This window comes from Larus michahellis, chromosome 4 (genome assembly GCF_964199755.1).
Source record: "Larus michahellis chromosome 4, bLarMic1.1, whole genome shotgun sequence".
Classification (NCBI taxonomy): domain Eukaryota; kingdom Metazoa; phylum Chordata; class Aves; order Charadriiformes; family Laridae; genus Larus; species Larus michahellis.
Window position 1 is genome coordinate 93,592,546 of NC_133899.1, and position 14,272 is coordinate 93,606,817.

Sequence of the window (14,272 nt, forward strand, 5' to 3'; positions counted from 1 at the left end):
GTGACTTTGCAAGCTGCCGTCACGTCTGCTTGCAAGAAAAGTGCTGTGGCAATGAGGCGGCTCTGATGCCCGTGAAAAAGTGAGCCTCGCGTTACGCTGCTGGCTGTCATCTTCTTGGAGCTAGCTGAGCTGGCCCTAAGCGCTTTCCTAAGGGCGAAACGATCTGAATTGGAGTTGCTGCTCTAAAAAGCAGAGATCACAGATTCAATTCAGAAAACTCTACATGTGGGGCTGAGAAACACTAAGAAACTGGAGCTTTTTCCTCATTACAACTTTTATTTCACATAAATAATCCCTCTGCATCAGATGTTTTAACTTTTCAGTCTTTTCTCTCGCTGTAAAGAAACAGCTAGCCACAGTTTTCTGAAAAATTGCAATCCAGGCACCAACCAAAGTGCATTCGAGGAAAGTGTTAATGAGCAGGAAAACAATTACACTTAGAACAGGCACTATCCGTACAGCCCCATCCCTGGAGCTCGGTACGGACTCAGTCCTTCCTAGGCAGCATTAAATGCAAAGTTACTTGGATTTACAGGAGAAAAAGGAGGGAACGGGGAGGGGGGGAAAGTGACTGTTTTCCTTTCAAAAAGAAGCCTGGAGTGGTAAGATATGGAAACAATTGCAGCTGGTTTTTTCACCTCTACAAGTGCGTGCTGGAGCGGGGCAGTGTAGAGGTTGGTGCCTGCCTGGCTGTGAGCCCGACGGCGCTGAGCTCCACTGGCGCGGGGTCCCCGACTGCGCCTCGCGTGGCAAGCCAGCGCCTGGGGTGTGCTGCTAATGACTCAGGCTGACGGGACCAAGATTGAGGTAAGTGACTTAGATGTAGAAAATAGAATAAATTTAAAAAATTAAACAATTGCAAGCAGGTTTTTGAGCCAGTCAGATAAGGAAAATCAGCCTTTAACAGTGATGGAGAATCTCCAGGACCTGGAGCAGTTTTACAATCTGGCTTTTATCTATCTGTTCTTTCATCTGTTGGATAAATCCAAATAAACCCGTCCTGGGCTTTGGTGGGGTGAAGAAGTTGCTACTGGTAAAACATGAAAGCGGCACACTCTGTTTCTTGACAATACCTCGTCTGAAGCCAGTAAACTCTCCTGAATGTGGCATGTAGAGGAAATTCCCAGGCTCATCCTTCATGAGATAGGTGCTATGGATCTAAGTTACATGGAAAACCAAAATGTTTATCTGTGCAAGTATTAGTTTATTAAAACAGCATACAGTATTTCAGTCCACACATGCCAGCCTTACCACCAAGGCAGTCTGCTGTTTTGGTTAGCAAATTCATCCTGCAACGAAATCCAATAAATCTCCACGCATCCGTGTCTGCATGTACGTTTACTCCTGCATCAAGTTTCAGAGCAGCGCTTCAAAGTGAGGGCGATACCCTCTCTGCTCTGTCATTCAGAATCAGAAATTACGTTGTGTTATTCCTCGTGCCTGCTTTCTGCCTTCTCCTTAATCGGGAGCCACATTTCAGCTCAGTCCTAGCTTGCTGTGAATCTCGTAGCTGCTTGGAAATCCACGCAGCTGGGATTCTTGCGCATTTATGCTTCTAAATGCTCATCCAGATCCTCGATTTGAAAGGTGTCTTTTAAGGCCAGGTCAGAATGTCTGCATGGCAGCCTCCAGGGGAACTGCTGCCCTTAGTCAAGCACAAGGCTATGAAAGGCACAACCAGGGAGGTGACAGCATTTGATAGGAAGCCTTAGACCTTCAGCTCCAATTTGGCTGGGTCCTGCTGCCAACTCCTTTGCGCAGCATGGGGGAGAAGGAAGATTATTGCGTTTGTGCTGTCCTCCTCCTTGCCCTGCTTGGCACACAGAGCTGCAAGTATCTCCAGTTACCGTAGCCTTGCGCAGCGGGCAGGGTGTTTTGTGGAGCTGCACAGACCTGCTCAACCCAGCAGCCACCTGCCTTAGCAAAAAGCAGTCTCCTGATGTGCTGATTCAGCCTCTGCTGCCTGTGCCCTTCTGCATCTACCAGGAGGAGGAAAGCAAGCTTTTAAAGGATGAAATACTGTGGTTGGTGTGTGCTTGTCAAAAGCACCCGCGCCCCACGGTGCAATTCAAAAATGCTCCACCCTCTTTGTGCCCCGCGACCCATGCAACTGCTGAACGTCTCTGCCAACGCATCAACCGCATACAAACCTCTAGCACAGGAGCTGCTCTGAACGCTGCTTTCCCATCCACCTACTGAACTACAACGTTAACACCTCTCGCCCTGTCTCCTAATGCTCCGCTTGCCCAACAGCGAGGGAGAGCTGCCGCAGCCCCTGCCAGCCTCTGGGGGAGGAAACGGGGGTGCCCGGAAACCAAAATCTTAACTTTAAACAGAATTAGTTATTAAATAAAATAAAGTGCATCCAGTAGACATTCAATTGGCTTGCCACACAGCTGCAATATAGGCAAAACAAATACAAAAGATAAGTGAGAGGAGTGTGTGTAGCCTTCCCTGTCCTTTGGCGTAGGGCTAGGGAAGGGTGATGCTGAACCTGGGAGGGGGGCGGGGATGGGGACCCCACGTGTTGTGAATGGGTGCTGAGAGCTGGTTTCATAGAAGGTCAAAGAGTGAGGTGAAGCTTGTGCTCCTCTTCTCTTCTCATCCACCACCTCCAGCACGTTATCCTGTGAAACAAGAGCAGAGACAGCAGCGGGGTTATCAGTCTTTAGGGACGTGCTGAGCAGTAAATTAAAAATGTCTGCTGAGTTTCAACCTGACCTTCCTGCACGGCTGGGGCTGCCTGGGGAGTCCCACCGAAGCGTAACCCAGATACCTGCCTGCCAGACCCCACGGGAGCAGCGGGGGTGCTCTGCAGCCCAGGGAACGAGCTGAATGTGAGTCTGGATGGAACACGCTCCCAGTCCTCCTCTGGGTTCGGTAAGGCTACTTCACTCTCTCCTTTTCCCTCAAGAACCATAAGCTCTGCGGGCTTTGGGGTGTGCTGGTACAGCACCTGGAGCAACAAGAGGAGGGGCTGGTTTGGGGCAGGGCTTTGTGTCCCTCTTGTGAAACCTGCCCTGGGGGTGCAGCACTTGTGTCCCCCAAGGGCACAAGGGTCTGTCAGCTTCCCTCCAGTCAAACACTGACCCCTGAGTGGAGCCTGCTACCCTGTACCTGCCCCACACCTACACACGTTGATTTGAATTGGGAAAGGCAGACTTTTTTTTTTTCCTGCGTTTGCCAGATGCTTGGATGCTGCTCAGAATTGCTGAGCTGGTGTTTTCCTGCATCCATGTTTAAATCCACAGATCTGCCTTTTGCTGATGGAGATTTCAGCACCGAAAGCTCACAAGACAGGGCGGGGGGGGGATATGAAAAGAAAACCAGATGAAATACCACGAAGGCGGGAGAGGCGAGAGTAAGCTAGGCTCGCGTGAAGAGGAAACCTCTAAAGGAATCAGTTAAGGACACAGCCACGGATATCTCATAAGGAACTGCACTGAAATCGTACCCGAGGTACTGAAATAATCGATGCTGTGTACAGCTGAGAGGAGATTCTAAGACTTGCTGGAGACATTTTCCATTGTCCCGCGTGTGCAGCGGGCGGGGGTGGCCGCATCCTGCTGCCACGGGGTGCTCAGTGCTGCAGCAGCACAATTCCGGGGTTCAGCGCTACCGTGAAGGCCGGGAAGCAGATTTTCAGCGTTGTGCGTGGTGGTCCAAATACTGTAAAATCTGGTTTGTGAGTCTGAACTGACTCGAGAGCTAGCTCTGTTTATTGTTAATCTATTTTATTATTAATGGTTTCAAAAGTCTCTTTGACAGCCCTGTGCTATTAGCGCTGGTAGACAATTCTCTTTCCTGTTTTCCAATATTATCCTTTCAATACAGACACCTCCTTTCTGTGCATGAGTGAGCCTTTACAGCCAAGGCACTGAGGGGCTTTAAAGTCGTTACTTCTCTCAGTAATTAGACACAGTGATTAGCATTTCTCTCATTTCACACTGGATCCTCTTTTCCGTTCATAACTCGAGGGGCGGTCGGAGGCGTACAAGGGCTGGGCTGGCTGTTGGGAGCCGGGGCACAGGGGCGAAGCGGCTGGGTGCTGGCTCTGCCCTGCGCAGCAGGGGCTGCAGTGCCACTCTGCCCTCCCTGTGTCACTGTCACTGCTGCAGGAGCTGCCCGTGAAACCTCGTGCCGTGGGGGTGGATGTGTGTGCAGTCCCTGGAGACTGCAGCTGAGTGTGCCTGATGAAGCCCGGCAGTCCGTCCCTTGCTCCTCCAGCCGAGGTTAGCGCCATCCATCCTCTGCTCGGGTTGGAAGATGCAATTTTGCTGGGTCTCTCCCGGGGCAGGTCCAGAGTTCCCTGAGACAATTTTGTTCTTAGCGGACCACTCGGGCAGTTTCATGAAACACCACGAGGCAAACTGGGACGTGAGGTGTAAGGACCAGCTGTTAGACATCATTACACCAGATTTTCTCACTTAGCTTTTTTAAAATGGACGTATATCTGCTGTTCCAACATACACTGTAAGGCCAGAAAAAAGACCAGCAAGATCATGAGACATCTTCTCCTGCCTAGCACAGGCCATTGGACACCCTTGAGTTAATTCCCATTTGAACTAGAACTTATCGATTTAAGGCCGGGGGGGGGAATCCTGTCTACATTTGCCACTGGTAGAAAAATTATCACTGCAACTCTTGATGAAAGGGTTAAAGACAGTCTTTGGTGGAGATTCTTGTTGGAGTGGTTAAGGTCTTGTCATTCTCTACAATCTCCCTCTTCCTTCTGAACAGCAGAGCTGGCAGAAGGGAAGAGGCCTGTGGGCCTGGCAGGACAGACCACAACGGGGTGTATTTATCTCTAACTCCTTTTCATCTGGGGTTTACGTTAAGAGGGTAACACAGGCGGCTGCGTTACGCTTCGGTAAGCAGCCCTAAGGAAGTATAGGTGCTTTGGTCTGTGACTCTCAGTGCATTAACAGCTTCAAATAGTTCCTTCTCTGCACAAGTCACCACCACAGACCAAAAAAGAGACAGAAGCTCCTGCAAAGTGCCAGAGAAATGCAGGAGTAAAGAGCCTGCATTTCCAGATGGGCTGTGTACGCTAGTTCTGCTGGGTGGCGGTGAAAGCATCTGTGCTGACAGTGGTCACCAACTTCCACAGAAGCATACACAGCTTCGTCATCAGACTCATCCTGCTGCTGCCACAAGCACCACGTCACCTAATCCCTGCCAGAGGCGTGCTGGTCAGGCCAGGCTCCAAGGGGACAAGTGTCCCTGCTTCAACCACGGCACGCTTCCAAGTCATCTCTCCTCTGACAGGTACTGACCTTTTTCCGGTTTTCCCATATTTATTCACGGGCCGCTTCGATACGTTGATTCTCGCACCAGCATTGTTTTCTGGACTGAATGTCTCTTCTCCTTCCCTGGTGTTTACTACTCCACTGTATTTATAGAGATTGCAACTCCATCGCCTTCTGCCTTCAGTTTCCTAGACTAAACAACCGTTCCCTGAACATCCCTGGAGTCCTTCCCTGGGGTTCTTCAGTCCGAGTACGTTTCTCTTCAACCATTCTCACATAATCCCTGTGTTTTCCCATGTTAACAGTATTTTCCCATGTCGTGCCATGGAAGAGGCTTCCCATAGCTACAGAGGCATGAAGGTAACTCTGTCGAGTGCTGTATTAAGCCCTACGATTCCCTAATTCTGCATGAGGACTAAACTCTCCGCTTCGGTGGTACGTGCTGCTGAGATGTGCTCTGGGAATCCGAAGTGCCCGTAGCACGCTGGTGGGCTCCAGAGGTGGTGTGGGCTGCAGGCAGGACCGGGCAGGCCAGTGCTATTAAAGTCAGGTCCTTGAGACCTCAGCCTGCCAATCCCTGGCCGTGTCCAAGACATCACAGAGGGGATCTTCTTGTCTCTTGAACCTTGGGGAAACCGGTATGTGCTTCGTAGCTCCGTAACTGCATTGAGAAGTGTTGGTTTCTGCTTGCACTGCTTCCCGCACCAACCTTTAGCACTGGTTTGCATCAGAAAGCCGACCTCTTCTGACCTCCTCCGTCCTGCGGCACACAGGCCCTGCCTGCCCCACTCCTGTTTACGTCAGCCAGAGCTGCAAGGTCAGATCCCTGGAGCTGCTCTGGAAATCTACCCCCAGCTGCATTTGCTCTAAAGATGTTAAGATTAATTTTCTCAGGAGAATTCAGGGAAAAGCTTCTGTGGTTTTTGTGTATCGTTTACTTCTCTGGGACTTGTTGGATGTTCTCCAGGGATTCCAGTCCTGCGCTTCGGGTAAATATTTATTCCTTGTTATTTGAAGCAAAGGATGAAAGCCCCACCACACTCCCTGCACAGCATCTCCAACTAGTTTGAAGGTGCTGGAGATTTTTAGTGCCATAAATAGACATTAGCGGTGGAAGCTGTGAAACCCGCATGGTGGCTGCTTGCTGCAAGGAGCTGCTGTTCTGCAGAAATGGACGGGCAGCATCTGCGGTGGGGAGTGGAGTCTGCACGTTAATGTGTGGGGGACATGGGCCCCCCAAAGCCCAGGAGCAGGGCAGGTGGAGAACACGTTGTTATCACTGATTACTGACGTTCACTGCCACTACAGGTATCTGCCATGCTTTGGGACCTGCGAGATCCATGGTCAGAGGGCAGGTCCCTGGCATCAGGTGATGTGACCTGGTACAGGATTTTCTGCTTGATGGAAATTCCACGATATAAACTTTTTAATGGAATGATATTTTTACATTCCTTCCGGGGTTGATAGGTTGTCTTTTGCAAAATCATACCATCTGTTTCAACGCTGATTTTCCAAAAATTGCACCGTATCAAAACTGAATCACCAGTATTTAAAAACATAACATTAAAATTTTCTGTTTTGAAAAGGTTTAACGAGGGCTCCAGTTTGGGTTTTATGAAATACGAAATGTGGAGGCAGACACATTTCTGGTACATGCATAGCATTTGTCAAATCTGTATTTTTTAAAAAAAACCACCACCCCTCATCTCACTGGGAAGTTACCTGCTGCCTCCCGGCAGGAAATTATTAACCAGTCTTGATAACCCACGACAGTGCACCCCTCCAGATGCTTCTCCTTACGGATGGTCATATCTCGTGTTGGGCCCGGTTACAATAATCATCTTCCTTTTTTGCCATGAACTCTCTGTCCCCCAAACCCGTAGTCATTCAGACTCTGTATAATTTGGTTTCTCGGCACAGACTTGGCTCATGTTTTCTGCCAGGTGCTTCAGGGCATTCCCCAGTATAATGGCCACTGGTTACATGGACACAGGGCACTGTAAAGGTTTCCTGCTGGCCTGGATTTACCAGACCAGAGCTGCTCAGTACCTCCTGGAGGCTTGTGTAACAACAACCCGGTCACCTTGCCACGTGAAGTCCTTCTGCAGAGAACTTGTGTTACCCTTGTGCACAGGCCACAGGGTGAGACACCCCCTCCTTCCTCCGCTGCAATGGGATAATCGTGGAACTGCGTCCGCCTGACCTCAGATCAATACAGTTAAGCACGGACGTCTGCAATGCAGCGTGAGCATCAGCTGTTACAAACTGTACGTGAGCCACCAGCCCGCGGCCTCAGCCTGGCTTACGGACCATTCACTCACTCTTCTTAAGGAGTCCACTCCAGCCGTGAGAGGAAGCAAAGAATTAAGGTGGTTTGGGCACCTGAATTGACGGTACTAGACACAGAAAGAATAAATAAACTTTTAATTTTGCATTCTAACAAGAAAGCGCAGCTCTTTGTTTAATGCTTGATCTTATTGCTCTTTCAGCTTTCTGAATGATGCTCTTTTCCTGGTTCTTGCTAAACCTAGCTCTGCCCGGTAATATCCGACTTCTATTAGATAGGCTGAAAAAGGCAGACTCATTCGCCTGCCACACGTGGTGACAGTCAGGAAGGGGCTCCAGCCGGCGCGGGGATGCTGCCCTCCAGGATGGCCACACCTACTACGTCCCTCTGTGGGCCACAGTCAATGCCTTTGCTGAACGCAGGGGTCCTGTGGGTTGCGTTTTGGGCAGTCCTTGCCCTGAAGCATCGTCTGGAGTCAGCCGCAGGCATCAGGCTCAGTAAGCCAAAAAAATGAATAGAAAACCCCACCACGGGTCCAAACACACCTCAAACGGGGGCAATCCTGAGGGATCTGGTTCTAAAGAATTGCTGTGAAATAACACTTTAGGGAGAATTACGTGAAAATAAAGTTGAGCTAAAACTAATCCATAGAGCACTAGGAAGCAGAAGCCAAGGGAGAAGGGAAGTGACTGTTAGCAGCCGGTGGTTATTTATGACTGCCATCTGTGTCATTATGCAGCCTGTCATGTTGATTTGGGAACTTCAAAGCAACAGCAGGAATAGACATGAGACCTTTTCGCTCCGAACGCACTGACAGCTTAACCGACATGAGCCAAATGAGCTTTTGCTTTTTCGGTTGTGGTTGTTGTTGTCGTTGGTATTTTGTTGCTCCTAGGAGCCCTGCTGTCAGGCCACGCAGCTGAACTGCTCTGGTTGTGCTGAGCTAGAGTAGAGACATCCAGGTCTTCTGGGTTTTTTTTGTCTGCCAGGGGATGTTCCTGACACGTTGGACACAGGGAGCAGGCAGTTAAAGACAGGTCCCTCTGTCTTCCTCTTGGCTCTTCTCCCCACTACAAATAAATCATGGCAGGATTTACTCTGTCTGCAAGTGATGTTGTTTGGGAAAGCCAGCCCCGACCGTGGCCTGTCACTGGTGCAAAGGGAGAGGTCAAATTGCTTTGTGGTGACTTCAGCAGACAGGAGGTGACAATGATGCCCTAGAACATCGTTAAAGACTAACAGCCAAGCAGCCCTCGTGCGCTCATTCCTGAAATGCTCCTGCAGTCAACAGAATGAAAAAAAAAGCTGGAGAAACCCATTGCTGAGACGGGGGACACAGAAACTGCGGCGCCGGCCCAGGGTGCGCTGTCAGCGAGAGTCAGAGGCTTCAGGGGAAAGCGCAAGAAACCTTCAGATGAAACAATCACAGACCAGGGTGCTCAGAGAGGATACGTCGCTGTGTCTTTGCTGTGAATTAGTGATTGGTGATTGTTCAAGGACTGAAAAGAATGAAAATGCTTTCTCTTGGCGTAAGGTTTGACGTAGCTGTGCCTATTCCTGTGATCCTAACACAGGTCAGCCCCACCACGTCTGGTTAAAGGCCGACCCTCCCCAGGTGACCTGCCACCCCAACCCTGCACGGGGCTCCCCTGGAATCTGGACCATCTCCTACATTACAGGAAGTATCAGAAAAGGAAACCATCTTGCTTTAATTTGTCTGCATCAAGAGGTGGTATCTGATGCTGAGTGTGTAGTTCAGGCACACCTGGAAATTCATCTTAAACTGTTTGGGAGAGGACAGTGGGGCAGGACCATGCTCTCTTGGCGGGGCATGATCAGGCCAAGGAAAATGGGCATTGCAGGTAGGAAGCAGACAGATGGGAAGGCAGGCAGGATGAAAAGGTAGGGGGTAACTGGGGCACCAGTTAACCCTTCATTTTTCCCCAGTATCACTACACTTGGTGTTTCCCAAGCAATAAACACCTTCATAGAGCAATAACAGTCTCAAGTTCCAGCTTAGCCAAGCAGATATGTGAGTGCTTAAGTGCAAACACCAGGTTAAGTCACCTCCTCTTCTCCAAGACATAAGACTATGGTTATAATTAAGCGTGCCTTAATGAATTCAGTGAGGAGCGATGGAGTGAAGAGCCACGCTGAAGTGGACTCAGCAAAAACCCATTGGAGTCTCCATTGCTGAGATGAAAATGGACTACTGTAATTTATTGTTTCCTCTTAGCAGGTGTCTAATTAATGACTACTTTTCTCACTCAGGATAACTTTAATTTCTTCATCCTCTACTTTGCAGGGGATTTTTGGTAGAATGGAGAGGCACGGCCTGGACAGTAAACTCCCGCTATGTGCATCCAGGTGTCTCTTAACATTTTCCTAAATGCTGTTGGAATTAATTTCCCGCACTTGAAGGAATTTTAGTTCAAACACAGAACCGGCTCCTGCTGGTTCTTGGTGTTTTGTCTTTTTTCAATAGCTGTAACGCTTGCGCTTCTCCATGCCTTTTGTATAGTATTGGATTATAGTGAAAGTCTTTCTGTTAGCAGCTTAACCACTTCATCCCTAAGCTCATTTGTGCCTCTGGGATGAATACTAAGCAGCGCTGCTGGGTCGGGGTCTGCAGAAAAGCCTGCTGGAATTGGGAAAGGCGCTTGGTGGGGCGCTCTGCCTGCCTAGCTTTGAGCAGCTAGCTGCCTGAAGCGCCTATTTATGGAGTATAGCTGCTGCCTCTCTACTTAAAGTATGGAGCCAGGAGTATCCTGAGGGCAATTCAGGTGTTAGGCAAGCAGGATTGCGTTCTGGAAGTCTCATCTCTCTCCTTTGAAGAGGAACAAAGCCCAGATCTTAAGTTAGGTGCTTCTGTCCTGGCCTGAGTTAGGTGGAGGGAACTGCAGCCTTACTGCCTAACCTGGTGGTAGGATCCCATCCTGACTTACTGGTCTGCTCTAGCGCCTGTGGGTGTGGTATCCTGATCTGGCTGTGACATTGCCTAGAAAATACATGTCTTGCAAAGGTAACTGCCAAAGAGCCCCTACGCTCTCTCTTTGCCCTTTCCTCCTAACTTCTACTTTATTTTTCTGCCTAGCACACTTTGTTCTATCTCCTGGCTTTTCTTGTTCTGCATTTGCCTTTCTGGAAGAGATTTCTTTGCTTGAGTAAAACCTGGAGCATTGCTACATACACAGACCTGTTCGTCCTCCTTTCTGTTTGGTTCATAGGCCTTTTCAACAGGAGCCACCTCACCCTTTGTATTTACACACTGCCTTGCACAGTAGTGTTACCACATGTATAATTCAAAGTGCAGCGTTCACAGACCTTGTACTGGGAAGAGAATCCTTCTTCAAACTATTGTCCACAAGGTGGGCCTCCATAGCTCTGCAAGTGTTTTGGGAAAGGGACTACACAGACCTCAAGTTATTCTAGTTGTGGTCACCCCAAAGACAGAAACAAATTCATTCTGCTATTCTTGCTGAGGTTATCCCTTCCCAGCAATAGTTTCAGTTTGTGTCCTAATTAATGCATGTCACCAACCAGACTCAGCAGTCCAGTTTTCTGTCCAAATTTTCCTGTCTGATTTTCCATTGTTTCCCCATGCACTCCAGGGCAGGTCATTGTGATGCACAGACTACCTGAGGGATCCATATCACTGTCAGTGAACACTTCTGGACAGTTATCTGGCACGATGCTGTTATGTACTATGGCTGAGAGCATTAACGGGGTAACAAAGACACCATGGGGAGGGGGGTCAGGAACTCACCTTCTGTCTCAGGCAAGCCCGTGCAATCTTTGCTAGTTGAGAGTGTCCCCACTGTCCTTGTTCTTGCAATCCTCAGGCTGGTCCCCTTCCCTGGACTGTGATTTTGCTGTGTCCTGCTCAGACACAACAGTCTCGTCAGAGTTGGCTTTCCCTGGGGGCAAAGGCTCTCCTCTGTGTTCGGTGCCTTCAGCATCTTCACCTCCTTTCAGCGCAAGTGTTTGCCCCTGAAGGGCAGTGTCTTGAGTCGCTTCCTCCCCTCCTTTTCTCACCAGCTGTCCTTGACCTGCATCCAGTCTGTCTCCCACTGCTGTGTCAAGCTTTCCGCCGTGGCCGTTTGAAGGCTCCTCAGTGGATTTCTGTTCTGAAGCTGTGTTTTTCTCTAAGCCATCTCCATCTAAATTCGCTCCCATGGGCAACGACAAGGTCTCCTCACTGCCACGCCTCGTGGCTTGCACGGTTCTTGGAAGGCTGCCCTGTGAAGCAGTGCTGTTAGTGCTCTCCTTCTCCTGGGACATGTCAGCAGAGCCAGGCTTCCCATTGGTATCTTCCCCATTGCCTTCCTTGCTTGGCTTGTGCCCTGGCTCTGAGTCACCTGTGTTGGCCACAGACGCCTCCGTGCTGAAGCCCTTCACTCCTCTCCGCTCCTCCTTCTGGCCATTGTGGGCAGACTGGACCTTTCCACTTTGTAGCCTTTGTGATGAGGAGGCCCCATGATCTTGGAGACTTGGCTGTTTCACCTTCTCCTCCAGCTCATCTGTGCAGTTCTCTTCCACCCCCTCCTCACCTCTGCTCTTCCGCTTGTCCTTACCAAGGCTCCTCTAAGAAAAGAAGGAGATATTTAGTTCAGCTTATTAAAATATTAGTATACGGTATTCCTTGACTATGATGGTTCCCAAAACTGGGGGGAAAATTATGGAATTCATTAAAGGAAGTAAAAGGGTGTAGGTGGAGACGAGACGTGTTCAGGGACCAGATTAAGTGGGGTTGTGCTGACAGAGGGTCAATGCAAGAAGTGAAGTTGCTGTCACATCATGCCATCTGGAGGGTGCTAAGGTGGGTACGCTTACCCCAACGTAGAGGTATTCCAGCTCTGCACTGGCTGAAAGCCTCCAACCGTCCTGATGGTGCGTGTTCAACTTGAACTCATGAACTCACCTGGCCATCAACGTCATCCTTCAGAAAAGACATGTCCTCGCCTTCTTTTGCATCCCATCTGTCAAGAAAAATATTTTCAGAATTTAGGCCTTCAAGTTCTCATATGGCAAAGTGACTCTCCCTGCCTGACGCCGGGGTAGGAATTTCTACTAGGGCCACACATTCCTTGTCTGAGCCCCTGGACCAGGCAACAAGAGATAAAGGCGACAGACATAACTGGTCCAGTTCCTTTTGGCACCTGCAAAGCACTCAGCCCATCCAGAGACACTCATCTGAGACCACTAAATCTTAATGAACCGGTTGTTATAATTCTAAATGTAATGAAAACATAAAATCCAATTGCCAGAACAGACATTTGTCATTAGACTAATAAGATATACAGTTTGCTTATGCTGATGTCTGCCCCAGTCTTGTCCTGCTTGCCCAAGTGTCCACAATGGCAGACATAGAGGCAGACAGTGAAGGATAAAATTGCTTTGAAGTGGTTTGGGAGACTGGAGACCTTGACATGTGCAAGCAGGCTGCAAGAATGGCCATAAGGATCAGCCTGAAGGTCCAGCTAGCCCAGGCTCTCTTCCCCTCTCAGCGTCACTAGCAGATGCTTAGGGTAGAGTTTGAAAAGAGGACAAATACGTTTAACACCTCCCCGGTACCCTCCCCCGTTTCCAGAAACGTGCAGCTCGGATTTCCTGAGCCTGAGATGGTATCTCTGTGTTGAGTCATGCTTAGTAGACAGTCTCTTCCAAGGATTTGTGTAAGTGCATTTTGACCCCATAATAAATTTGCAGCAGCTACAACATCCTGTGCCAGAGGGCCACAGACGAATTAAAGGCTGCATCACGAACTGCTTTCTCTTGCTTGTTTGAATTTCCTAGGGTGAATATAAATCTGAATTTGCCCGTGTAGTGCTACTGGGCAGGGAGGGGTCTTAGTAACCCTTACCTTCTCATATGTGTGCCTGGTGAATCATATCGCACGCTCCCCACCCCCCCCCAAACATTTTATACACACACACACACTTCTCCCTGCCCCATACTCTTAAAACACAACATATGCAAACGTGTGTGAGATGTAATTCTTCTCTCAGACTCTGCTGGGCTTACTGACCTCTTCGTTTGGTAAGTTTGTGTCAAAAAATAAAAAGGCACATTGACGTGACTGCAGAGTCAGGTGTTTCCAGAGGCAGATGCGTTAGAGTGATCCCACGTGCCCTTGTGAAAAACATGTGGGAATTGCCATCAGAGGCTGCTGATGATACAATCACACTAAGCTGCCTCACACTGTCTTTATCTAGCAAAGTCCTTAGAGCAGAAGTGAATTGCATTTCAAGCACCTCAAGGCGCTCTCAGAGTGTAGAGCTGGGTATGGTGCCCTTAATAAGGCAGAGGGTGAAGCAGCTTGGAGCAGTCCTGTAGGGCTTAGCGACAGACCCAGCACCCAAACCACAGCCAGCGAGGTCTCGTCCTGAACACAAGGTAGGTCCCTGCCACCGGCTGTGACAGCTCAAACCGCACAAGGGCCCATTTTCTTGGGAGCAGCCCCCGCCACTGGGGTTGTATTTTCAGGGGAGCCCTGCAAGAGCTCAGAAAGTCAGGCTGCATAGAAGGGTAGAGCTCATCATGCACAGTCAACCGTGTTAAATTTCAGCATGGGCTGCCCTCAAGATCGACTCCCCTCTGCGCTCCGCATTGATGCTCGTGGGACCAACGACTGTTCTTCCCAGACCGATATCTAAGCTGAGGAATGACTTGCTGACTGCAGGTTTCTGCCTCTCCCTGCTCTGTCTACTCTACCACTGCACGGCTCCTGCAGAGC

General features: G+C 49.5%; 1 protein-coding gene across 2 annotated transcripts in view; it reads right to left on the minus strand.

The window, feature by feature from the left end:
• Nucleotides 1–260: 260 nt before the first annotated feature.
• The window catches only part of CCDC9B (coiled-coil domain containing 9B), a 51,943-nt gene continuing 37,931 nt past the window's right edge, over nt 261–14,272 (minus strand). For both annotated transcript variants that reach the window (XM_074586639.1, XM_074586638.1), the window contains 3 exons: nt 12,458–12,515; nt 11,303–12,120; nt 261–2,627 (listed from right to left, as the gene is read on the minus strand). In XM_074586639.1, the coding sequence (XP_074442740.1) occupies nt 11,335–12,120; nt 12,458–12,515 (844 nt within the window). In that variant the 3' untranslated portion in view covers nt 261–2,627; nt 11,303–11,334. The remainder of the gene's footprint in view (nt 2,628–11,302; nt 12,121–12,457; nt 12,516–14,272) is intronic.